This window comes from Gallinula chloropus (assembly GCF_964237585.1).
Source record: "Gallinula chloropus genome assembly, chromosome: 10".
NCBI lineage: Eukaryota > Metazoa > Chordata > Aves > Gruiformes > Rallidae > Gallinula > Gallinula chloropus.
In genome coordinates, this window is record NC_140095.1 from 19040334 (window position 1) to 19066025 (window position 25692).

General features: G+C 59.4%; 1 protein-coding gene across 1 annotated transcript; it reads left to right on the forward strand.

Moving 5' to 3' along the window:
- Positions 1-1996: 1996 nt before the first annotated feature.
- ABLIM3 (actin binding LIM protein family member 3) lies at positions 1997-25468 on the forward strand (the record flags this gene model as incomplete). The annotated part of the gene is made up of 23 exons (XM_084268883.1): positions 1997-2048; positions 2828-2965; positions 4995-5178; positions 5540-5652; positions 8071-8197; positions 8327-8420; positions 13402-13489; positions 14659-14717; positions 15235-15306; positions 15708-15863; positions 16963-16992; positions 17521-17650; positions 18469-18567; positions 19957-20007; positions 21352-21486; positions 21741-21805; positions 22140-22287; positions 22957-22986; positions 23399-23457; positions 23966-24026; positions 24255-24262; positions 24821-24901; positions 25331-25468. The coding sequence occupies 23 exons, from the start codon at positions 1997-1999 to the stop codon at positions 25442-25444; spliced, it is 2094 nt and encodes a 697-aa protein (XP_084125009.1). The 3' UTR covers positions 25445-25468.
- Positions 25469-25692: the final 224 nt, after the last annotated feature.

The window sequence follows — 25692 nt, forward strand, 5'->3', positions numbered from 1 at the left end:
AACTGGGGTGGGATTAAAGCATTCCTTGGGCAGTTCCCACCCCCTCAGCCTGGCTGCTGTGTCTCGGCCTGCGAGGCCACTAATGCTACTTACATTATTACTGGATTATTTTGGTGTAATGAGCTTTGCCCTGCTCAGCTGTCCCTCTGCTCAGGGGTGTTGGGATGTGTAATGCTTCCTGCACAAGGCCACGAGGCGGGCAGCTGCCTGCTCAAAAACAAGCAGAGCCTGAGCAAAACAATGCGTTAATGTTCCCAGAGCAAAATTCCAGCATGGGCCGGAGGTTAATCACAAATCAGGGAGCTTTTGGCTTAGTGCTGAACAAAGCTAGCAGGCAGGAGGGTGATGGTGCCCTAAGCCAGGTCCTGACCCATCTCCGTGAGCACAAACAGGAGTGACCGTATCTGTTCCATCGCTGCCAGCAGTGTACCACAGCTACGAGCATCTCTTCCATCCTGGATTCCTTTCCCTCTGCCTTCCCTCCCGTCAGACCTGCCTGCACAGGGGCCTGGTGATGTGTTGCTATGGACACCAAGAAGTTTCCCCGAGAGACCAGAAGCCCAGAATAAGTGATGCCTGCGTTTTCTGACATTGATTTTTATTTTTTCCTCCCCCCTTTTTTTATTATGAATGTTTGTTTAAGTGTTAATTCCCAGCCCTTCCCCCCCCACCCCCACCTCCCTCCTGTTTTTCTCTCCCAGCTCTGGATTGCCGTGGCTGCATCCCAGGGCTTGGCTTCTGCTTCATTCTCCACGAGGGCGCGAGCACTGGGTGCGTGGGAGGAAGTTTCAGTGTTGTAACTCTTGCTCCGCTGGACACCCCTGCAGAATAGATTCCCTATTCATTCCAGCCTCAAGAGATCCTGTTAGGGTCAGGCTGGGGTCCCCCCCACCCAGGTGCTGCAGGGGTCATGGTCACCCACCAGCAGCAGCTGCCGTGGGAGCTCCTGGAGCCCCTTTTCCCAGGGTTTGCACTTCCCTGCACAACATGCCTGCAAAGGCATGGGGCAGCACCTTGCTCTTTTTACAGGTATCCATCATATTTGGGACCTCAGGGTGATACAGACCTAGAGCCAGGCACAGAAACTAATTAGTGGCTCTGTTGGTCTGAGCTCAGACCTGTATTGGCACTGCAGTGCCTTCATGCCTGGGGTGGCCTCTGAGAGCTCTTGGCCTGGAAGAGCGTGCTCAGGAGTGAAGTCCCACCAGCTCTTGGAAGTTCATGTCAAAGCTGGAGCCTGAGATTTGCAGGGGTCTGGGAGGCATGCATAAGAAACCCCCTTGGCTTTCCTTGCAGCCCTCAGGTTGGACTTGGCAAGGCAGCCAGCCCCCCAGCAGCACCATGGCCCCCAGCAGCTCCGTAGCCCCCAGGGATGGAGCAGTGGTCACTAATGATCAGCCTGTTCTCCCAGGGAGAGCAGCACAGCACATCCGTCCAGCGTGTCTATGGGCACTTGGCAGATGGGATGGGATTTTACTGTGAGATGGTCTCAATGTCATTTTGACTTCTCTTTCTTTGCTTTTAAAACCTGTTTCTGTTCCCTGTCACACGATCTGCCCCACGGTGAACAAGGAGCCTCTCTGATGAGTGATCTCCTCTGTCCTGTGCCCTGCCTCCCTGCTCTGGAGGGAATTCACATACCAGGTCTCAATCAGCTGCTTCTCTTGTTCCTGGGAATGCAGTTCAGCACTGGGTCAGAAAGTCTCCGGTCTGTTGAAATCCTGCCCTTTGCTGCTGGAGTTGCCCAAACTGCAATTCCTTCCCTGAACTGTTCCAGCAAACAGCCCTTTGCTGCTTGGCCCCTGCCTGCAGTGCATAGTGTCAGCCAGCCCAGAGCTCCTGCAAGCAGCCCCTGCACTTGCAGGTGGGGCAGGGCAATTAGGAGCTGCTCTTTAAGGTGTTTTCTCTGTGTGCTTGGAGACTGGGCTGAGACAGCAGAAAGACCCCCCTACTCCATACAGTTCCTCACCTGGAGCACGAGGCAAGGCCGCAGAGCATGGGTCCTTTGTGGTGGTTTGCAGAGCTGCTGGAGTGGGGTGAGGGTGGAGGTGAGTTCCAGGACCTTCTGCAGCTGGAGAAGGCCAGGTCTTGCTCTCTGTTCTGGGAGCTGCATTGCCCTCTCTTCCCTGTGGTCCCTGCACGTGCAGCTCCGGAAGGAGCAGTGGGGCTGGGATGCTGCTTCTCACCAAGGAGGTGAGAGTCCCATCAGGGCCAAACACTCAATTGCTGTGATGTTTGAAAGCTCCTTGAAAAATAACTTCTTCATCCAGTTCCTAACCAAACAAGTGGAAGCTCCAAAAGTCAACAGTTCCTTCCCATGCTGCTGCCAAATCCCTGCTCGCTGGCATGGTCTTGAGCAGGTCAGCAGCAAGCCAGGACTGCCCAAGGGCTGAGCAGAGCTGGTGGGTAGCTGGTCCTTGTGTTGCCCTTCTGCACCTGCTTAGAAGACAGGGCAGCATCTGGGGAGCTCTGCATGGCTTGGGGATGACGGTCCAGGTGACCTGGTTATCCATGCAGGGACAGGGAGCAGTGCTGGGCACTTGGCTGTACAGCACTTAGGACTGCAAGCCAAATGCTTTGGGAGGGAGGATGTCTTTTGAGGGGACAGGAAAAGCCTGAATCCAGGCAGGGATGGGCACCTAGCTCAGTCCCTGGGCATCAGCACGGTCCTTAGCCATGGCCTGATGTCCAGCTGCTGTGTCGCAGTCACCGGAGAGCTCTTCTGCAGCTCCCATCTGAGCTCAGTGCCGTGATGCACAGCTGTGTCCTGGACACTAACAGATCCTTCCCCTCTCTCACTTTTCCCTCCCCCCCTTTCTGCCAGCAGTTCCCTATCAGCAAAACCCCTACACCCCTGGGACCAGCTCCACCGTCATCCAGTGCTACCGCTGTGGGGACACCTGCAAGGGCGAGGTGGTACGTGTCCAGAGCAATCACTTCCACATCCGCTGCTTCACCTGCCAAGGTAGGATGGTGCCACCTTGAAGAGCTGGAGGCCAGGTTGCCCCATGGTCCCGGGCATAGTCTGGAAAGCAGGAGGCTGGGGACAGACTTATCTGACCTGCTGAGATGTGGTCATATGCCCAGGGGTGCCAGGGTCCTGCAAGGGGGTGTGTGATGTGGTGCAGGTGGTAGGGTGATGGCATGGGGTGACAGCATGGGGTGGCACGGCACAGGCAGTGCCCCTGCATCACACTGGAGCTGACAGGCTATAAGCAGGGGTGGCTGAGACCAGAGCATCGTCACTATCCTCAAATGCCAACAGCCCACACTGCACCGGTCCCAGACGTACCCACAGCCCATCTGTGGTGTGGGGGCAATGCAGCCTTCAGCTGCCTGCCCCCAAATCAGGGCTGGGGGGGGGGGAGGATGAGGAGGTGTCACCAGCCTGGCTGAGAGGCAGCGAGGTGGGGGAGACACACGGAGCTCCTGGCAGGGCTGGGGGTGGGTGATGGATCACTGCCACCCATGTGTGGCATGCAACTGAGATGCTGTGGGGGCTTGGCAGCCCCCAGGGGCTGGCAGAAACAGAGAAGAGATGTTGCTTGGAGTCTCCCTGAGCAGGAGGAGAGCTGCAGAGCTGTAAAAGCTAACAGCCCAGAGCTGATGTCAAAGGGCTCCTTAGTGCGTTTGTTGAAGCAGCCACTCTCAACCAGGCCACTGGCTGCTTCTGTGGGTTGTAAAGCATCCCATTACCAGGGCTTTGTAAAGGTCTCTGGTCTTCCAGCACCCTATGCCAAGCACAACATAAATCCCTGTCCCCCTGGCCATGCTTTGCTGCTCCTCCCCAGGGAATGGAGGGTTTGGCTGGAGGGACTCCTTCCCCTGTCCCCCATGGCGTGGGCAGCCCTGGATCTCTGGGAGGGAGCTGGGGGGCACAGGTTGCCCTCAGGGTTCCCTGCAGAGCCCTCTGCCTAGCTCAGATGTACAGGATCCAGCCGGAGCTGTGCATCCAGACAAAGAGCTCAGACAGCCACTGGCTTCAAAGGGTCCAGGAGCCAGCAGGGAGAGCTTGGCAGTGCTTGCTGACTGATTTCCAAGTGAAAGGGAATAAATAATGAGAGGAAATCCTCCTGTCTCACCTTCCCTCGCAGCTCTTGCCCCTGCCATCTCCAGCTGGCTGCCACCAGTTCCCCTGGCAGACCCATGGCTTGTGTCTGACGTGTCCCCCAGAGCCTGGCATGGCTGTGCAGCCCCTGGGGATGTGCTGTGGGTCCCACAGAAAACAAGGCCCAGACCTGTCTCCTTTTCTCTTGCTTCTGCTTCCTGATGCTCTTCTGGAGCTGGTGGCTGTTTCAGAGAGCAGTGGGTGCTGGCCCTGTGCTGCCTACTCACAGCTCCAGGGAGCAGCTTTGCCAGGGGATGCTCTGCATCCTTACCCCTTGGGTCCTGCAGCTGGTGGGTTCAGGGTCTGATGCTCTTAAGGTCTCTGTGGATGGAGGAGATGCAAGAGGGAAACGGCGCTAAGGGCCAGGTCTTGTCATGTCTCCTTGGATTACTCTGATGGGCTGTGCACCACCCATGGTTCCCACAGCAAGGATGGAATGAGGTTGGGCTGGACAAGTGTGGGAAAACAAGCAGGCTTGTTCTTGTCTTCCTGACACAATGAGAGTGTCAAATGGAGGGGCTACACCCCATCCAGGTGCCACTGGTCCAGGAGGGGATGCCAAGGGCCTTCCCGGGCTGTTTGAAGGCTGCAGGAGTTCCCCTGCCCGGCGCTGGGGTTTCCTCTGGGATCTCTCAGCCTTGGCTGGCTGGGCAGCACCACCCTGCACCCTGCCACAGCCCAACACTGACATCTTGTGGTACTGGGGGAAGGCCCCAGAGCATCTGGTGGGAACGGAAACCCTCTGAGATGCCTGCAGAAAGTTCTGTCTTCAGGGATGCCCTGGGACCTCTGCTGGAAAGGCAGCAGCAGTGTGCTTGGAGATCCTGCAGCCCCGGGGCCGGTCTCACCCGCTGCCCCCTGATGAGTGCGTGTCCTTCCCCCACAGTGTGTGGCTGTGACCTGGCCCAGTCAGGCTTCTTCTTTAAGAACCAGGAGTACATCTGCACCCACGACTACCAGCAGCTCTACGGGACCCGCTGCGACAGCTGCGGCGACTTCATCACCGGAGAGGTCATCTCTGCCCTGGGGAGGACCTACCACCCCAAGTGCTTTGTCTGCAGCACCTGCAGGTGAGCTGGAGCCACCTCTAAGGGTAGATGATTCCCCCTGCACAGCCCTTGACTCTGCCCCAGCGAGAGGGCTCTTCACTAGTCTGCAGCCTCTCGCTCCCCACTCAGCACCACAGCTGGCACCTCCTCTGTGTTCTCTCAGTGCAAACTCTTGGGAGGCAATGAAATGGCTCTGACCCTTCCCTCTGCAGCCTGGAGACTTGCTTTAATGCTTGCCTCAGTTCTCCTGCCTCCCCTTGTAGCCGGTGCTTGGACCCCCTCTGCTCCCCAGCACCATGGTCCGAGGAGCTGACAGTCAGCCCCAAGCACTGCTTAGTGGGGAGCAGGTGGCTCACACCTCCCCATCTCTCCTTGGCTACAGGAAGCCGTTCCCCATCGGAGACAAGGTCACTTTCAGTGGGAAAGACTGTGTCTGCCAAAACTGCTCCCACACTCTCATCAGCTCGAAACCCATCAAGATCCATGGGCCCAGCCGTAAGTTGACTAATCTTATGTTACGTGGTGGCTGCAAGGAGAGGGACCATGTGCCCCTGGATGGTGCTTGGGTGGGGGGTGGGACAGGCTTTGGGTCCAGCACGCAGCACTGCAGGGAGCCATGGGTGTTTGCTGGGGTCTCAGGGGAGCGCTGGGGTCTCAGGGGAGCACTGGGGTAATCTTGTAGCTCCATAAGGGGCTGCAGGTCATCAGTGGGTTTGGAAACTGCCTTGGCCTGTTTGTGACCTGGGCAGGTGCTGCAATCCCAGCAGATGCTGTCTGGGGCAGTGGGAGGCTTTCAGAGCTGGGTTTGTACTAAGGTAGTGCCCAGGTGTTGCTTTATGTCCAGCTGTACCAAGTTCCCTGTTGAAGGTCCAGCTGTGGGACTACTCACCTGGCTTTCCTAGCACTGTTGTCACTTGCTGCCTCTACAAGCACTGAAAAGCTTATCATGATCCACTTGCACTGATGGACCCAAGCTAAAACTCAGCAAGAGCAATAGACAGGCTCTTCTGGGTGAATTTGGCCATGCTTTTGCCCTCAGATTGCCCTGGGATACCCTCCTTTCATGCCATGCTCTGCTCCCCACAGTTTTTTCTTGCTGCCCTGTGCCACCACAGAGCATCCTGTGGGTAGGTAGGGTATCCCTGCAGCATGGAGCTGGTGCATGCAGAGCTCACTGCAGCCATGTCCAGAGCGAGGGGGCTGCAGTGTTAACATGCTCTGTGCTTCCCTGTCTCCCATATGGCCCCACACTCACTGCTGTCAAGTCCCAGGGGAGCTGTCCCAGTGCAGTGTGTGGGCAGGTGGCAGAAGGCAGAGAAGGGAGAGCCAGGAGATGTGCCACGCGTGGTACCCAAGCCCTGCCACACTGGCAGGCTGAGCTGGGGGGGTGGGATGTGGGGCCCCTTGCTGCTGTGGCTCAGAAAGCCCTGGAGCAGAATCCTGCAGCCAGGGCCAGACCCAGGACTGTGGTGTCACCCAGTCACCACAGTGGCATTTGGTGGTGGCTGTTTAGGTTAAGTTACAGGTCGGTGCTGGGGAGCCCCCCAAGCTGCCCCCACAAGTTGTCTCCACAGCCTCAGTGGGAGTTGGGGGATGTGGCAGGGTTTGACTGAGCCCCAGCCAGAGGACAGGGCTTCCCCCATCTTCCTCCATGGGCACCCCGAGCTGCCCAGAGGCAGGCTGCACCCAGCCCACAGCACCCCGCTGCCTCCGGTAGCAGGACAGGGGCAGGGCAGCTGTATGCACTGCCTCTCACCAGCCTTCCTCTCCCTTCCCATCCCCTTCCCACCAGTGGTCCTGCCTGGGATGCAGAGCAGGGTTCCCTGGGGGAGCCATGCCTTATTCCTAGCCAGAGGTAGTCTGCTGCCAGCATGTGGCCCTGGCAGTGCCACCCAGGAGGAGTGGCAGGGGAGGTGTGCCTGCTGGAGCCCGTGTTGGTGCACTCTGCAGGGAGGACACCCCTAGAAGCAGGATGCTGAGCCTCTCCCAGCCACCCCAAGTCCTGGGAGCAGCTCAGAAAACAGCAGGACCTGTGTGAGAGAGGAACAGATCTTGGCTCAGCCAAGCTGGACGGCCTGCCAAGGGTCAAAAATCCTTCCCCCTTAGCTTTGTCCAGTGAGCAGAGGCTTGATGTGGAGCTCTCTGGGGATGGGCTGAGTGGAAGAGCCTGCCTGCATGGTGCTGCTGCACCTCCCTGGTGCTGCTGCAGGGAGGGAAGCAGCAGGGAGGGGGTTAAGGAGAAACCCCATCCAGGCAAACCTGCTGCTCAGGGGGAGAAGAGGACAAGGAGAGGTCAAGGTCAGGGGTCCGAAGCCCATGTGCTTCCTGCTCCCAGCCTTGGTGGGAGCCAGGGGAAGCGGGGAAGGAAGGGAGTCTCATAAATCCTGCAGCGGGGCCGGATGAGTCTGCCAGAGAGCACAGCCCTTCCTCTGCTGCGCTCGCTGCCGGACACTTCCCACTGCTCCTGCCCTGGAGGGGAGCCCCATGGGACCTGCCAGGGCAGCATGGCCCCAGCAGTCCCCCTCTCACCCTGGCTCAAGCTCGTCACCCATCAGGGAGACCTGGCTCTGTGCTGCAGCAGGTGCATGGCTGGGGTGGCTGGGTGCCAGTGATGCCTCAGAGGTCCCAGCTCCAGAAGGAGCCTTTCCTCCTGGTGTATTCCCATACAGAAACTATTCTCCATAAAGAATATGGAGGCAGAAGACTGTCCTGCTGTGCTCTCAGGAGCAGGGTGTTTATAACAGCAGCATTCCCTAGAAAACAGGGTGCCCTGTGCCAAGGCTCCTGTCTGGGTGCAAGGGGTTAGCTGCCAGGTTAAACAGCTGGGCTACCTCAGTGTGGGCCAGCAAACGTGGGTGTTCCTGGGGACCAGCGGTGTTCCCATGCCCCTCACCCCCGCTTCTGTCCCCTCAGACTGTGCAGGATGCAAGGAGGAGATCAAGCAAGGCCAGTCCCTCCTGGCTCTGGAGAAGCAGTGGCACGTCAGCTGCTTCAAGTGCCAAACGTGCGGGATCATCCTGACCGGCGAGTACATCAGCAAGTGAGTGCTGCTGTGCTGGGGCAGGCTGGGGCGTGCTGGCCATCGCTGGGCTGCCCTCGCTGGGGGGGCAGTGAGGGGGGTGCCCAGCCCGGTTCAGCCACCACTCACCCCCTTCTCCCTCTCCCAAAGGGATGGCGTCCCCTACTGTGAGTCTGACTACCATGCCCAGTTTGGCATCAAGTGTGAGACCTGTGACCGGTACATCAGCGGCAGGGTCCTGGAGGTGAGTGCCAGGGCTGCACCCACCCTGTGTTAGGGACCGTGTGTGTCCTGCCCAGAGGTGCTTGCCTTGGAGTGCTGTGGGAGTTTCATCATCCTGCACCCTTGCTGTGCTCCCCCTCGGTCTCTCAGGGCCGTGGCTCTTCCAGTGAGAGGTGTAAGGACACAGTCTGACAGACTTTGGAGGGTGGGAGGAGGGGAAGGAGCACCACCACGCTGCAGACCTGGGGTCCTGGAGCTCCAGAAGCAGCCAGAGCATGTGGTGGTCTGGGAGTGCTGGGACATGTCCAGAGCCCAGGTTGTGGGGACACTACCCTTAACCAGCTGCTACGGTGCCTGACTCTAGAGTGTCCCCACCATGCCCACCCCAGCCTGCCTGCTGAGTGCATCCTTGTGCAGGCAGCCTGCTGTTGCCTTGGAAACAGATCCAGCACAGCTCCCCACTGCTGAGCCAGATGAGGGGCTGCAGCACCCTGCCAGTGGGCAACCATCCCCATGGCACACCCCTCCTCAGGGCAGGAGGTCCCCTTCCTGGGCCAAATCTGGAGGGGGCTTTGCTCATTATGTTGCTGGCTAGCAGGAGCCACTCTGGCAGAGCCACGGAGGAGTGCAGGGATCCCACAGAGATGCTACAGCAAGGCATGGGTGCAGGTGGCTGTGGGGCATGTTTTGGGTGATGATGGAGCTGCACAGCTGGTGAAGGGAGTGGGGGCTGCTGTTGGGGAGGGGCAGAGAGACCCCTCAGGGCTGGCCCTTCCTGGCAGGCAGGCAGGAGTGCCCTCCCTGTGCTCCCTGCTCCTGGAGGGGAGGTGTCCTGTCACGCTTTCTGCTTCTACTCTGATGTTTTCAGAAGGAGGATCTGGGAGGGAGGAAGCCACTTTTGCACCCCTCCTTTCATTACCTGGCCCTTCCTGACCACTGGCACATTGTGACAGGGCACAGCACCTCCCAGCATGGGCTTGGCATCTCCCATCTGCTCCCTTGTCCTCAGAGATGGGGTGTCTGGGCAGGGGGGTCCCCTCCTTCAGGCCCCGTGTTGGGGGTGGCCAAGGAGGGAGAGATGGCAGAGGGACGGTGGTGGCCCCTTCTTGGGTGGCAAAGCTGGGCTGTCTCTCTTCCCAAACCCAACCACCATGGGGATGTCTTGCTGCTGGCTCTGCCCTGCCAGGCTGAGCTCACTCACCTTGTGCATGCCCCGGTCGTACCCGTCCTCCTCACCTCCTGACGAGAACCTCCGGGCCCGGGGGGCTGCAAGGAGACATTTGGGGAGGGGTCAGATACAGGTGAAGAAAGCAGGTCAGCAAGGCAGCCAGTCCCCCCCCTGGTCCTGCTGTCTGGGCTGGTTTGGGAGCACCCAGGGAGCCTCCCCTGAAGTTGGGGGCAGGTGCTAAGAGTCCACCAGCATCTTTCCCCTCTTCAGGAAGCTGCCTTTGCCTGGGGAGGCTTTCTGCTGATTCCAGGCATCGGCAGTAGTCCCACTGCTGGCTGCTGTGAGCATGAGCTCAGCATTGCAGTGGTTACCAGGGCCAGCTGCCCATCATGGGGCTTCTTGATCAGCAAATGTCTGAATGGAGCAGGGGGAAGCCAGAGGCTCTGCTGACATCGAATCCATGACGCTGCTCCCCTGGGCAGGCTGGTCCCCAGTAATCCCATGCCAGGACAGAGCCTCCTCAGCCACCCAGCAGGGCAAGGGGCTGGGTGTTACATGGAATAAGGTGCTCGGTGTCTGAGGGTGGGTGGGAGGAGCCAGAGGGGACATAGGACCCCTGGAGATGGTGCTGCCAGCCTGGCTTGCATGTCGGATCCTGCTGCCTCTGAGGCACTTGTTGCACTGCTCTGGGGTTTTCCTCACTCAATGCAATGACAGCACAGCCAGGACAAGCATGGGGTGTTCCTGCCACTGCGTGCCTGAGGGGACAGAGAGAGAGCAGCTCTACAGGGTGTGAGAGGTGTGTGGGCAGCAGCAGTCCACCTGCAAGCTGGAGAGGGTCCTGGGGTGGTGACAAGGGGACAGCCCTCCCTGCTTTTTCTCACCTCCATCTCCTTTGGCTCTTCTGGCTTCCTCACCTCCCCCAGCGCCCTCCATGCCCAGCTCTGCTCCCAGCATCTGCTCTTTGTGGCTGGAGGGGTCAGCCAGCTCTGCCTACCCATGCTGGGCTGTGGGAAGAAGCTGGCTGAACCTCATGAGCTGCTCTGGACAGTGGTCATCTTGCATTAGCACCTTGCCCACTGCACCCACGCCTGGGCATGGCAGCCGCCCTCATGCAGTGGGACCCCATGGGCTGGAAGTGATGTCCCTTTGCACCAGGGTCCCCACAGGCAGAGTCGGGGTGCCACGTCCTTGCAGGTGCTGCCACAGAGCTGTGGGGAGCTGAGGGCTGGAGGGCTGTGCCAGGGGAGCTCTGTGGAACATGCAGATGCTGTGGGGACCCCTCACCTCCCCACAGCCAGGGCTGAGCCAGTGCTCCCCACCCTTACCCGGTATCTGCCTGCTGGGGATTCAAACTGCCTGGAAAACTGCAGGCTTTGGTTGTCCTCTCTGGCAGAAAGTGGAATGGAAAGGGTGCCTTTAAATGATGTTAGGCCTTAGGGAGCCTTCTCGTGCTGTCCCAGCAGCCTCTGGGCTCTCCCAGCCACTGCGAGCTGCACATCCAGGCTGGGATGATTAATGAGTCTTTAAGGGACCTCCAGTGATAACGAACAGTCTCTTCCCCCACAGCCACCACCAGCCCTTTACGAGCTGTAACATTAACCAGTACGAAAGGGACGGGGTTTGCCTGTGGTGTGCAGAATTGCTTCTGGAGGAGGAGCAGGGAGCTCTGAGTGCTTTTCTGAGGTCTGTGTTGAAACAAAAGCTGGGACTGGGCTGATGCATACTGCTGGGGAGCAGCCAGGCTCCCTCCACATCCCCCTCTGGCACGGTCTGACCTGTGACAGAGCCCATACAGTCTAGATAGAAAACCAGATATCTATAGATAGAGATCTTTTCCTAAGCTTGTTTTCCCAGCACGCCAACATTTTGGGGATGTGAAAAGGGTCCAAGAGCACCTAAACCCAGATTCAGAGAGGGACTGAGGAAGATGGCACATCAGTGCCCTGTCTCCACGCTAGCTCCCTCTAGCCAGCTGGAAATACAAGCGATGGGAACTGCAGGGACACTGACCTCACGTGTGTGGGAGATGGGCTTTAGCTGGGTTATTCTTCCTCTCTTTTCCCCCGTGTTTAGAGCTGTTTCCTGCAGCTGATGCAGCTCAGCGTGCCTGCCATGGGCGCACAGCACTGGCTGGTGCTGAGGGGTGCCAGCATGGTGCTGCAGTGGGGCTTTGTGTGCTGGGGCTCGGCAGAGCAGGAGGAACTGGGTGTCCTTAGGGAGCCTCTGCCTTGGCAGAGCGGTGGGTCACCTTCCATGAGACACGAGGAGCCTGTTGGCACGGTGTCAGTGATGCTGGGGGCTCCAGCTGAGGCTTTTAGGGGTAAAATCCATTTAACATCTGTATAGCTGGGAACCAGCTGGTGTGTTTGCTCAGGCTGGTGCAGAGTTCGGTGCAAGCCCCTGCCATGGGTGCCACAGCTGGCCCAGGGTGCAGGGCAGCTGCCATGGGGACCTCTCCCACCCCACCTCTCCCATCACCAGCCTTCTTCACTGCTCCCCTGCTGCTCCCATCTCTGCAGCCATCCCACTGGTGACTCTCCTGCCACGGCATCAAGCTTTTGGGTGTGAACTGGGGATGTTTGGGCTGTGGGCTCACTGTACGTTGTGCTGCTGCCAGGTGGCACAGGATGGTGCCTGGGGCACAGGGCTGTCCCTCTGTGGATCAGGGCACGCTGCAGTGAAAGGCAGAGGGGTCCAAACTCTCCCACTCATCTCCCCTACCCACCCTAAAACCTTCCACTCGTTTCTGGCATCAACTGGAGGGGGAAAGCCATGGACTGCTCTCTGCACTCCAGGGGCATTCAATTCCAGGTTTGTTTTTATGGGAAATCAGCTGGCAGATTCTCAGTTATCCTCACAGCAAATTTTCCTGTTGATCCTTCCTGTTTCAAACTGGCTCCAGCCCACTCTGTTGTAACCCCCTTCTTTGTCAGCAAGGGCCTCATCTTCCCTCTGCAACCTTGAATTATCCTCCTTCCTCTCTTGGATTATTATGGGAGTTAAATGTCTTTTGGGGTCGGTCTGTAACAGCACAGCCCAGATTCCTCCCACCCTGAGCCAGCTCCTGCCTCCCAGCTCCCAGCCCAGAAAACAAGCTTATAATTGAAATGCCAGCAGACACTTTGAGTGGAAACAAGCTCCCAGTTACAGCTATTGTCCCTGTCAAAGTGCAGAGGGAGCAGCCCAGCTCCTGTCCAGCTGGGGAACAGCATGCTGCTCCTGCTGAAGTTGGAGCATGGCTTCACCCTGGAGAAACACTTCTTGTGGGAGAGGGGCTGGCAGCCAGGGAGAGTCTGACAGCAAAAGGAAGCCTGTGCTTTCCAAGGTTTATCTTTGGGGTCCTCCTCCTCTCTTTGCTGCTTCCCTGCTGTGACATCCTGGGCCACATCTGCTGTTTCTCTGCCAAGCTGTGGAGGGAAGGGCCTGGTACAACGCATGGCTGCTTGGCTGGGTGTTACTGCAGGGGGTCGTGGTTACCTCCAGAGAGCAAGGACTATTTATTCATAGGTGGACTATTTATTGTGGGGGTATCTCCTTGGGGGTTTGGGACCTCCTGACTCTGCTTTCCCATGTATTGGACAGTTCAAGGAGAGCAGAATGTTCCCAGTCTGACTCACAGCCCAGCAGGTCAGGCACATTAGTGATGAAATGGTCTCTGGGCTTCTCTGTGTGTTCTGGAGGTCTCCGAGGCCACCCTGGGCAGTTGCCCCCCACTCACCTTGTCATTGCCTGCAGCAGCAAGTGGTGCCAGGGCCACTTGCCCTCAGGGATGTGAGCAGGTCACCATGTCCTGCCTTGCCCAGGAGCTCCTCTTCTCTGCTTGCCCTTGCAGGCAGGAGGGAAGCACTACCACCCCACCTGTGCCAGATGTGTCCGCTGCCACCAGATGTTCACAGAAGGAGAGGAGATGTACCTCACAGGTAGGGATCCCACTGCACAAAGAAAGGAGTCCCCTGCCCCACGTCAGGGCATGGACCAGTATGGCTGTGTGGACCAGTATGGCTGTGTGGGGGTGTGCTGGCTGCAAGGATGTTTGGGGTCCTGATGGCAATTGGTGCTGAACGGGCCAGCAGCACCAGAGAACCCTTCTCTGCTGCTCCCTGGACCTTGCACTCTTCCCAGGCAGTGCTGCAATCATTTCTCTCCTTGAAACCTTCCCTGCCATGAGCTGGAAGAGACTTTTTACCCCGTTGGCAGCTTTTTGCTCCCTGCAAGCTGCCCTGCGCAGCCGGGGAATGCTGCCGGGCATGTCTGGATGTGTCCCTGGCCTGCACCCAGTGAATGAGGCTGGGATGGGTGCAGAGTGCCTGGATTCCTGCTTTCCCCAGCCCCATGGGAGAGGGGTCCAGAGCCATGTCCTCACTGCCCCCCAGTCCCCCCTGTCCAGGGTATGCTGCAAGCAGCACCAGAAGGTAAGGCTTTTGCTCAGCACAGCTGGGTGGTTTGGGTTTGGTTTGAGCTGGAGCTCATCCATGCCTGGAGCTGCCTTAGGGGCCATTCCCCACACAGAGGGAGGTTTGTTTTCTCAGTGACCTGTGCTCACCTGTCCTATGGATGGCAAAGAGGGAACTGTGTGCTGCCAGAGCTGGAGTGGCTGTCCCAACAAAGCCCTGTTGCAGGCAGCAGGACTGTGCTCAGTGTCCATCCCAGGGCTTGGTGAAGCTCAGTGGCTTATCTGGTTCCAGCCCAAAGAGTGTGCAAGGGGCTGTTGGGTGCTCCAGGCTCAGTGTTACCCTGAGTTTAACCAGCAGGAGCTACCCCTCTGTGACCCTGGGGATCATCACCTACCTCCTTCTTGCTCTGCTCCCCATGGGAAGACTCCTGTTCCCATCTCCTGCCCCTGCAAGCCCCCCAGGTGCCACACCCCAGGTGCCACCCCCTAGAGTGCAGGGCTCACACTCCAGTAACACCAGTTGCTCAGTGCAACTGCTGATAGGGAGAGCACCAGCATGTGTCCCCTGGGGCTGCAGGTCAGTGCTGGAGGCAGCAGGGACAGGAGGGACTCACCATGGCAGGGGCAGCTGGGCGATGGGGAGCAGCAGGGTGGGCTCTGCATGGAGCTGAACACTGTCCCTTTGCCTCGTTGCAGGCTCTGAAGTGTGGCACCCCATCTGCAAGCAGGCAGCCAGAGCAGAGAAGAAGCTAAAGGTAGGCAGCAGGGTGAGGGGCGTCTCTCAGGGGTGGCATGTCCCAGGTGATGCTGTCCCCAGGTCCCACCTGGAGATGAACTGCTGTGGCAGCGTCGAGCCCAGGGTGGGTTCTGGAGGCTGGAGCGAGCTCTGTCCCTGCAGCCCCAAGGATGCCACCCCAAGGTGGCTGAGGCTGTTAGTGGGGACCTGCAGCTGGGCAGGGGGCACAGCAGTTCCCTCACCCCCCCACACACACACCCCCCTGGAGCTGTTGCCTGGCTGGCCATGGGGACAGCTGCCAGCTGGGGCTTGCCAGGCCATGCCAGGCCTCAGGAGAGGCCAGAGCACAAAGCTGGGTGATGAGGCAGCCTGCAGTGACCATCAGCAGCAAGAGGATGAAGAGCAGAGGAACTGGATGGGGAGTGAAATTCAGCCCCAAAGCCAACAGCTTGCTTCCTGTACCCGGCATTGTGCCTACTCTCAGGGGTCCCTCCTTGCCATGCCCTCACTGGTCCTCCTCCTTTCTGCCTCCACAGCACAGAAGGACGTCAGAAACCTCCATCTCACCCCCTGGTTCCAGCATCGGCTCCCCAAATCGTGTCATCTGCGTAAGTACAGCTCTGCCTCTCGTCTGCGCAGGGCAGGACGGATGCTCTGGCCCCAAGGAAGGGAGCAGCAGTTCCCAGCGCTGCTCTGCAGCGTGAGGTGTCCTGTGGGGACAAGCCCAGCACTTGGGGGTGGCACAGACGAGCTGTGCCCCCTCTCCCCTGCAGCATGCTGTGCTGTCAGCACAGACCAGAAGCGCTCAGAGGGACACAGTCCCACCCTCCCAGCTCCTCTGTCCCTTCCCAGTGCAGCCTCTCAGGCATCTCTTACCTCTTCCTGCTCCTGGGGTGATGATGGGCTCTGCCTGCTCTGTGCTGGCTCCACACTGTGCTCTCCAGCCTCCCTTTCCTTCTCTCCTCCTCTTCCTTTCCGTCTCTCTGTCTCTGTCTCTCCCTCTCCCTAGGCTAAAGTGGATAATGAGATCCTTAATTACAAAGACCTGGCAGCTCTTCCCAAGATTAAAGCCATCTACGAAGTGCAGCGTCCTGACCTCATTTCCTACGAGCCCTATCACAGATACACGTCGGATGAGACGCTGGAGAGATATAGCTATGGGGAGGTACTGAGTCTCCATACACCCCGTGCTGGGCTATGCAGGGAGCTGGGTCCTGATTTGGGGCGGTGTGGGCTTGCTGAGTGCAGTGGGAATACCGCAGGGAGGCAGGATTGGGGGGTAAGACCTCTTCCAGAGGCTCCCTGTCACTGGGAAGAGGGCCTGAGCCCGAAGGGAAATCTTGGTGCTGCTGCTGTAAAGTAAGAAAGAAACCAGTGACCTTATCAGCTGCTGGCAGCTCCCTGCCCACACTGAGCCACAGCCCTGGCAGGCAGGGACAGGCAGTGCTGTGCGGGAGGAGATGTCACCCTCGGGAGTGATGTGACAGGGAGCCCACCCATTGCATCCGGCAGCAGGAGATGAGGAGGGCATGAAGCACACGTGCATCCCTCTGGAGCGGAGGGACAGATGGCCAGCAGGCTCAGCCCAAAGCCTGGCACCTGGCACTCAGCCCCAGCGTGGCATCTCTGGAGCGTGGCAGGGCTGTCCCTCGTGGGTGCTGGCCCCACAGCCAGGGGAAGGGGGTTGGTAAATCTGTTTTTGTAGTGAGATGATGCCTGGGCAGCACATGGGGTGGGATTGTCCTTCCCCATGCCCCTAGGCAGAACAGGGCTGCCGGATTATTTCAGTAAGCCCATGGGAGAAGAGGGTCTGAGCAGCTCACACAGACCTGAGATGGTCCTGGAAGAGGATTTTGTAGTGACCAGCAGCAACCCTACATCTCCAGTCCTAAGTCTGGTTTCCCCCAGCCTTGCTGGTGATGGCACAGGCAGTGTGGCGGTGGCTGTGGAGCACTGAAGGCCAGCAGCAGCCACCTTCCCTCCCCTGCAGCCCCTCAACCAAGATCTCCAAGAATGGGCACAGGCTACGGATTCAGGAGGTGCCATCCTCACACCAACTCCCTTCCTGGCCTGGGGCTCCCTGCCAGGCATCCTGCCACAGTTGGGCTCCGGCTGTGCCACCACCTGCCCTCGCTGCCTGGCAGCTGCGATGAGCTGTAACATGGGGAAAATGAGCCACTGTGGGACCTCAGGCTGTCACTGTCCCCTTAACCATGTGCTGTCTCTCTCTCTCTTTCTCTCTCTCCTCCCTTTGCTGCCTCCAGTCCCTGGGGACCCTCTCCCCGTACTCACAGGTAATGTCCCCGATGGGCGCTGAGGGGTCTGTTACCTGCTGTTGCCGTAGGGCATCCCTCTGCCCAGGGGCTGCTGGGGCTCTGCTGAATGTCCCCCTACCTGGGTGCTGCCCTAAGGTGGGGGGAGATGGGGCACCCTGCCCAGGAGGGTCCTGTCCTTCCATTCCCGGGCACGCAAGCCCTCCCTGGCATAGTGGACCTGGAGTGCAGCTTCTGCCCTGTGGAGGGGAACACCAGTAACTGGGAACAAGGACAGGGGAAGGGGGTGAAAGTCAGACACCATCATCTGGCCCCAAACTTTGGCAGCGAGGGGGAAGAACAGCCTGGGGACCCCCTCCAGCCATGGAGGAACTGCACGCTGCCTGGCATGTCACACCACAGAGCATACATCCTCCTGGGCTGCCACAACCAGGAGGACCCTTACCCATGGGACACCTCCCCAGAGGACTGCTGAGACAGCGACCTGCCTCATCTGTTCATCCTGCCAGCTCTAACCCTGGTTCTGTCCACACCTTTCCCTGTCCTCAGGACATCTACGAGAGCTTTGACATGCGGCAGAGGCGAGCCTCCAGCCCTGGCTACATCGACTCCCCCACCTACAGCCGCCAGGGCATGTCCCCCACCATCCCGAGGTCCCCCCACCATTTCTACCGCTCAGGTGAGGATTTCAGGTGCAGCTAAGCTGAGACCCCCCCAAATGGAGTAGGGATCACTGGACTGCCCTCTGCTTCTCCTAGGGGACCACGGTGGGCCCTCCTCTGTCAAGCAGGCGGGAGGTCTGGGGGGCATCTAAGGGGAGGCTGACAGCAAAAGGAGCTGTGGGGGGGGGTGACCAACTCTGCTGTGTGCATCCTCTGGTTCTCCTGGCTCTCGTTCAAGGGGACTTTGTCCTGGCTCAGCCCTGAGCTGGGGCTCATGGGGTGGGGAGAGAAGTGACTCCCAGGTCCAGTGAAGACCCCTCAGCTGGCTTGGTAGCTCTGGGAGGGGTGTGCATGGGCATGCTTGTGCCCAGCCAGAGCTGTAAGGGGGGGGGTCCTTACACACACACGTGTGTGTGTGTGCACACACCCTGGAGTGTGTGTGTTTTGGGGAGGGGCGAGCCTGTGCCTGTGCCGTGTCTCCTGTCCTCGGAGCTGGGGAGGAACGCCTGGTTCAATCTGAGGTCAGTAATTCCAGAGGTCCTGCATTGCCCGAGCTGCCCCCCACGCTGCACCGCCAAGGCCCTGTCGCCGTCTGCCTCTGCAGCACCAGCACGTGGGGTTTCCTCTGCATCCTGTCTTCTTCCAGAGATGCGGGAAATCTTCCCCTGCTCCATCACTGCCCATTGTGGACCACGGCCCGGCGCACGTCCCTGTCACCCCCACCACGTGGGCTGCCCCCCACTCTTCTAACACCGCTGCATTTAACACCCGTTTTCTTCTGCCTCTTGTTCTCTCTCTCGGTCACTTACGGCTGCTTCTGCTGTGCGCCGCGTAGGCACCGAGAGCGGGCGCAGCTCCCCCTACTATAGCCAGTTAGATGTGAGGTCCTCCACTCCAACCTCATACCAAGCACCCAAGCATTTCCACATCCCAGGTAGGCTCTGGAGCACCCCGGCCCCCCCGGGGGAAGCGCCGTGTCTGTGGCATGCCCGCATGTGCCGTCCCCCCTGTGTCGCATGCGTAGCTCCACCGCCTGCCTAGAGCCAGCTGGCAGCAGGATCTACCCCTGGTAGAGGCCATCCATAAACAGGACCTGCAGCTTGAACCCTCCTCCTTCCCCGTCACCACCCAGACGTCCCAGAGCCGCCTGGAGTCTGCTTGATCCTTGCAACATCCCTCTTCTTCCTCTTCCCCGACCTTCCTTCACCCCCTCCACAAAGACGAGTCCCCTTCAGAGAGCCTGTCCCTCCCCTGCCTCCTCCCCAGGATCACAAGCCGAAGCGTGTCTGCCAGAGGCCTTTCCGCACCCATCCGCTACAGATGACTATTTTATACTCCCCATAGGGCCCGCTGCTCCCTCCCCCCAGAGTCTTCTGGGCTTGCCAGATGCCTGCTCCCCTTCTGCAGGGATTGCAGGGGGCCACCAGGTAAGGGCCATCACCCACTCCCAGCCACACAGAGCCCCTGGGGACAGAGCGGGCAGAAGGGAAGAGTGGGGAGGGAAGCAGGCAGAGCTGCCCATCTGTCCTTCAGCATGTGCAGGGGGGCCAGAGCCCCAGCCCCAGCTGTAGGCATCTCCTGATGCCCTTGTCCTCCTCCAAAGTGTGGAACCCTCCTCAATGTGTAGCTGGTTCCCTGGGACAGCACCATGAGGACACTTGGAGGCTCCCCAACATGGTCCCCTGCTCCCATCCCATCCCATCCCATCCCTGGCAGGGTTCAGCCCTGCTGCTTGCCCTGCCCTGCCCTCCCACTGATGGTCGGTGGTTTATGGATGGCCCCCTCCCTGCTCCACCAGCTCTGCTGCCTGGCCCCTGCGCGGGGGCTGTAGCTCTCCGTGCCGGGCTCCAGCTCGCTTTCCCTCCCAGCTCGCTCTTTTCTCTCTCTGCTGTGGAAAGAGGCTTTGGCTGATGTTGTTTCACCCCCAGGTAGATTGCAGATGGTTCTTCCAGGCGCTGGCACCAGCGTGAGCCGTGGTGCATTGCTGCTGGCTGGCAGGGGTGGCTGTGGTGGTTCCTGGCTCTGCCAGTCCCTCCCGGGGCTGGCAGCGCCCACCGCCCCACGGTGCATGCTGCATGTCCCCTGTGCACACCGCTGCCCGGAGGCAGCCCCGGGAACACGCTGCTGCTGCCGGGCCCGGAGCCTGCCTGGCACCGCGCTGCCGGGGGATGCGTGGGCCTGGAGGCGGCTGTGTGATGGAAACGTGGCGTGGGGATAGCATCTCCCGCAGGACCCTTGTCCTGTCCACTCTCAGCACGCCCATGCTGACCTCCCCGTCCTCCCTTCTCTCCTTCTTTCTTCCCTTTCCTTCTTCTGCCACCAGCTGCCGGCGAGAGTAACATCTACCGGAAACCCCCCATCTATAAGCGACACGGTAGGGTCTGGGCTCTGCTCCTGGGGGCAGCGGGGCAGGGTGCCGCTGTGGGGCTTGGTCTGGGGAGCTGCATTTGGGCCAGGGTGGGAGATGGGAGCAGGCATCAGGGCGAGATGGCTTTGGTGGGCTGATGTTCCTGCTTCCCCTCTGGGCAGCGGAATACAGGGTTCAGCGTGAGAAGGCGGCAGCTTTGAACAGCATCCCTGTTGCAAGGAACAGAGATGATAAGGGCTGCCAGCACCGGGCACAGGGATAGCCATGGGAGGGGGAGCGAGGCCACAGAGGGGTGGAAGAGAGGACAAGGCTGCTGCTAGCTGATGCCAGGAGCTAGAGTAGCCTCAGGACAGGGATGAAGAAGAAAATCTGCCGTTTCATCTGGAGCCCCAGCTAAAAATCACAGCCTGTCCTGGATGGACGCTCCAGGGTGAAACAGGCCCAGGAGCAGAGGGTGTTGAAGGCTGGGGAGGAGGCACAGCAGTGTTTGGTGTTTCTCAGCAGGGCTGGCTTGTGCTCTCCCTGCTTGCTTCTGTGCGTAGGGGGACAGTGTCTCCTCCCAGCAGTAACTCTGTCTCTTCTCTCTCCCTGGGCTCTTCCCACCTGCCCAACTCCCACCGCCCGCTGCTGGCTGCACCCACTGCTGTAAGTAACTGCTGGGGTGGTGGGATGGCTCTGCCACACAGCCCGTGCTCCTTCCCCTGTGCACCCCAGGCCTCTGGGAGAAGGAGCAGGGCTCACCCTTGGGTTTCTCACATGTGCCACCGAGGCTCAGTCACCAGACCGAGCAGAGCTGTCTCTATGTGTGTCCCTGCCATGGAGTGCTGAGGCCCTGCCAGAGCTGATGGGGCCACCCCTCTGCTCCCCCTGCTGCACAGCCCACCCCCACTCTCCCTTGCAACCCTGCAAGAGCCCTTTCCCCAACGGGACTGAGCTTTCCTCCATCCCCTCCTGCCATTACAGCCCTCTGGTGATGGGGCAGCCTGAGGCAGGGGGACATTGGTGGCACTGGTGGTACTGGGGCTGGGGGTGAAGCTCTTTGCAGGAGCCAGAGCTTGTGGTGCCATGGGCTGTGATCCCTTTGGGTCCCTTTCCAGCTACAACAGCAACTGCCCCTCTGCTTGTGGCTGTCCCCGCTGTCTGCCTCTGCACCCTTGTCTCCAGGAGGTGTCAGCAGTTTGGAAATGGATTGTTCCCAGCTCTGCTCCCTGCTGTCCTGGATATAAATTGGTGGTGGTCACTGGGAAGAGAGGAGGGAAGAGGATTTGGCTTTGTCCCGGGGTGGATCTTTGCGAGTGCTGCTGGTGGGACTCAGGGTCATTGTTAGAGCTCTCCCTGCTCCTTTTGCAGACAACCTTCCTGCAGCCACGAAAAGCAAAACCAGTGAAGACATTGCACAGTCATCCAAGTACAGCCCTGCCTACTCCCCAGACCCATACTACCATTCCGAGTCAGAGTACTGGTCCTTCCAAGGCTCCCCCAAAGGTAACTGCTCCCTGTGGGGCTAGGGGAAAGGGAAACTCATTCCTGCCCCCATTCCTGGGAGGGAACCCCTACCCTGAGCTGCATCTAGACCCAAAGGTGGGGTTGAGCTGAGATACCTGTCAAGTGGCCCCAAAACCCTAGCAGCCCTCGGGACTTGGCTGTCCCCATGCAGCTGGGGACTACCTCCTCCCACCTCCTCCCACCTGCCTCTACCTTCACCCATATCTGATCCCTCCCCAAATGTCTCCTTGCAGCCCCCCGGGCACGGAGGTTCTCGTCAGGAGGTGAGGAGGACGGGTACGACCGGGGCATGCACAAGGTGAGTGAGCTCAGCCTGGCAGGGCAGAGCCAGCAGCAAACCATCCCAATGGTGGTTGGGTTTGGGAAGAGAGACAGCCCAGCTTTGCCACCCAAGAAGGGGCCACCACCGTCCCTCTGCCATCTCTCCCTCCTTGGCCACCCCCAACATGGGGCCTGAAGGAGGGGAAATACACACACCCCTTGCCCAGACACCCCATCTCTGAGAACAAGGGAGCAGATGGGAGATGCCAAGCCCATGCTGGGAGGTGCTGTGCCCTTGTCACGATGTGCCAGTGGTCAGGAAGGGCCAGGTAATGAAAGGAGGGGTGCAAAAGTGGCTTCCTCCCTCCCAGATCCAGAGCGGCATCGGCAGGCTGATCCTGAGGGAGGAGATGAAGGCTCGGTCCAACTCCTACGCAGACCCCTGGACACCCCCTCGCAGCTCAGCCAGCAGCAGAGAAGCCCTGCACACAGCCGGCTACGAGGGCTCCCTCAATGGCTGTAAGGACAGCCCTGTCCATCTGTCTGTCCCACCCAGCACTGCACAGCCCCAGCTCCCCTGGGAAGTTTGCTGAGGTGGAGAGGGAAGGACAGGGGTGGGGTGGTGGGAGAGCGCTGGTGCCAGGGGTGGACTTGGGAGGTTCTTTTCCCTGGAGAGCTCCACCTGTTCTCTGTGCCGCAGCTGGGATGGGGCATTGCCTGGCCAGTGTTTGCAGCCTGGTGAGTGCAGGGGGCAGTCAAAGGGTCCCTTGGGAATTTCACAGCACAGCCACGCTGAGTTTCCCCTGACGTCGTCGGGGCTCACTGTGTGTGTACCCCCTCATCTGGGACCTCCTGGCCCTGAGACTCACTGGCAGGCCCCAGGGTTGCCTGCCTTGCTTGTGCTGCTTTCGCTGCACAGCACCCAGAGCACCCAGCCCCTGTCCCCTCAGGGCTGCAGCAGGCACTGAGGGTCTTGGGGAGCCTGGCAGCACAGATGCCCCTGCCTGTGCCATGCTGTCCTTCCCTGTGATATATCAGTCCTCACAGAGCTGGGGATGCTCAGGGATGCTCAGGGTGTCCCTCAGACCCGCTGGGCTCCCAGGAGGACCCATGTGGCTGGTGGTGGGCAGCTCTGTGTGGTGCAGGGTGTTGGGTCCTCCCTGATGCCCAGCTCTGCTCTCCTTGCAGCTCCCCGGACGCACTACCTGGCTGACAGCGGTGAGTGTGTGAGCCTGCAACCCTCTGTGGCCAGTCCCCTGTGCCTGTGGGGTCAGAGCCTGAGCTGCAGGAGGTGCTGAGATGGGGGAGGGAGGAGGGGGAGAGAATAGGGAGCCCCTGGAACACTGGGCTGGACGAGGGCAGAGGATGAGTCATGGAAAGCATGAGAAGAGGTTGTGTTGTGCTGAGGGGTGAGATGGGAGAGCTGCCATAGGAAAGGTATTTTGGGGAGAAGAATATCAGCATGGGAGGAATCCAGGCTGGAAGTGAGTTGAAGCTGGAAGGGGACAGAGCTGGGTAAACGTAGAGCTGGGTAGCGATGTGGGAGTGTGGGTGGCCCAGTGGGTGCTGTCCTGGGGTATGGGGCTCACCCCTGCATTTTCCCTTACACATCTCGCTGCCTTCTTTGTAGATCCCCTCATTTCTAAGTCGGCCTCCCTCCCAGCATACAGGAGGAACGGGCTGCACAGGGTAAGTGTGCTCTGCTTGGATCCTACTGCTGCCAGGCATCTCTGCACGCTTCATCATTCTCCTCAGGCTCCTCACAGCCCCCAGTGCTCCCCTTTCATGACTAGGGTGTCCTGCTCCCCCATTCTCTGCACGCCTGCTGTCACTGTGCCAATCTAAAGTGAACCGTATTTGGGACCAAATTGCCCTGTCCAGGCACTACAGGACAGAGGTGCCTGCCCTGAATGTCCTGTTTCAGAGAGATGCTGGTGTTGCTTCCCAACGTGAGAGCTTTGCTTTATACCCTGGGCCAGAAGCTGCTGGGTGTTGGGAGATCTGGTCCTGCCTCCATGTGGTCTGGGCTTGTCACTGCACTGCCCCATGCCTCGGTTTCCCCACTGCCAGGTGTGGGATGCAGGTCTTGCTTCGGGGTGTGTGGGTGCCTTGTCCTAGGGATCTAGGAGGTGCAATGCTGAGAGTCTGGATGGCATCCCCTCTTACACCTCCATCCTTCCCTGTATTCTTCCTGCAGCCTCCCAGTGCCGAGCTGTTCCACTACGACAGCACCAACGCCGTCAACTGGGGGATGCGAGGTAAGGCACTGTGGGGCTGGGGAGCAGTGTGGGCAGGGAACCCTGTAGGCATGGAGCCAGATGCTGTGGGGCTGCCTACCCCACTGCAGGCAGCTCCAGAAGATGAGGTCTAGGCTGGAAGGAGAAGGGGGGAGACAGGCATGGGTCTCTGCAGTCCTGAGGGGGGGGTCCTGGCAGCTGAGGGATCAGCCTGGCTCACGGGTCTCTGTCTTTTCTCTCTCCCTGCAGAGTACAAGGTAAGATGCCCCCATCTCCAAGGAGCAGCTGCCCACCAGAGGTGCAAGTACCACCCAGAGGGAGTCCCAGAGATGTGTCCATGTGTCCCCTGGCCCTTCAGGAGGAAGCTCTGCCCGCAATGCCTTATTTATGTCACACTCCATTCCCCACACAACAGCCCCATCTCAGCACTGTGGGGCTCAGGTCCTTCCCCTCCTGCCAGTGTCCCAAGCACTTAGCCAAACAGAAGTGTCTCCTGGGTGAGGAACAGAGGAAGGTTTGTGCTGGTGGTTCCCCACTCACACAGGTCCCTCAGTCACTCCTGGTTTCACAGAGTGAGCAGACTTTCCAGAGCCACCAAAGTGATTCAGAGTGGATTAGGGTCACCCCAAGAGCGAGTCGTCCCCCCCTCTACATTGTCCATCCAAGCCCTGGAGGCAACTGTGCCACCCAAACCCTGCTAGATGTGGTGAGGGAAGGCTTTGCCCTGGTGACCCCTATGGCCCCATCCCCAGGTGTGCCCCAACTGTCCTCTTCTGGCTCCACCGCTACCTGTTGGTCTTTCTGTTCCCATGCAGATATACCCCTACGAGCTGCTCCTGGTGAAAACAAGGGGGAGGAACCAGCTGCCCAAAGATGTGGACAGGACTCGGTTAGAGGTGAGGGGACCCTTCTCCACCAGGGACAATCTCCTCAGAGTGAGAGGTCCACAGTCCTATGGGGTGTCCCCTTAGCTGGAAGGCAGCATGGGGCTGCAAGGGGCTTGTGGACATGTGAGGAACATCTCCAGAGCTCCCCAGGAGCACACACGTGCCAGCACACTGTCCCAGTGGTCCTGTGTTGTTCCCTATGCCCATGACACTGCGCTTGGCAGGAGCAGGAGGGAGCCAGGTGCTCCCCCTCTCCTAGAGCATCACTGCTGGGGATTGCAGCCCCCCCATTGCACCCGGCTGGGCATGGGGTGCCATCAGACCCCCTCTCATGCCCTCTGCCCCCACTGCAGCTATACAGCCTGCCCATGTGGTGGCCCTTGGCCCTGGGTGGTGGTTTTGGTCCCCAGCCCTGACCCAGCACCCCTCTCTCCCCAGCGCCACCTCTCCCAGGAGGAATTCTACCAGATCTTTGGCATGACCATTGCCGAGTTCGACCGCCTGGCCCTCTGGAAGAGGAACGAGCTGAAGAAGCAAGCCCGGCTGTTTTAAATGCAGTGCACTATAAATATATACATACCTATAAATATATACATAGAAAGATCTCTATATGGCAGCTCTGTATGATTCTCAGTGCTGTACGGGGCAGAGGCGCCCTCTGCACCCCTGAGAGTGAATTGGAGTCTCGCAGATCAAGCTCTTTGTTTCCATTTCTTTTCTAGCCCTGTTTTGGTGTCACCCCTCGGGCTTTCCCAGGGGTGAAGCCCCGTGAGCCCCACGGTGCTTGGGGTCTGGCACTG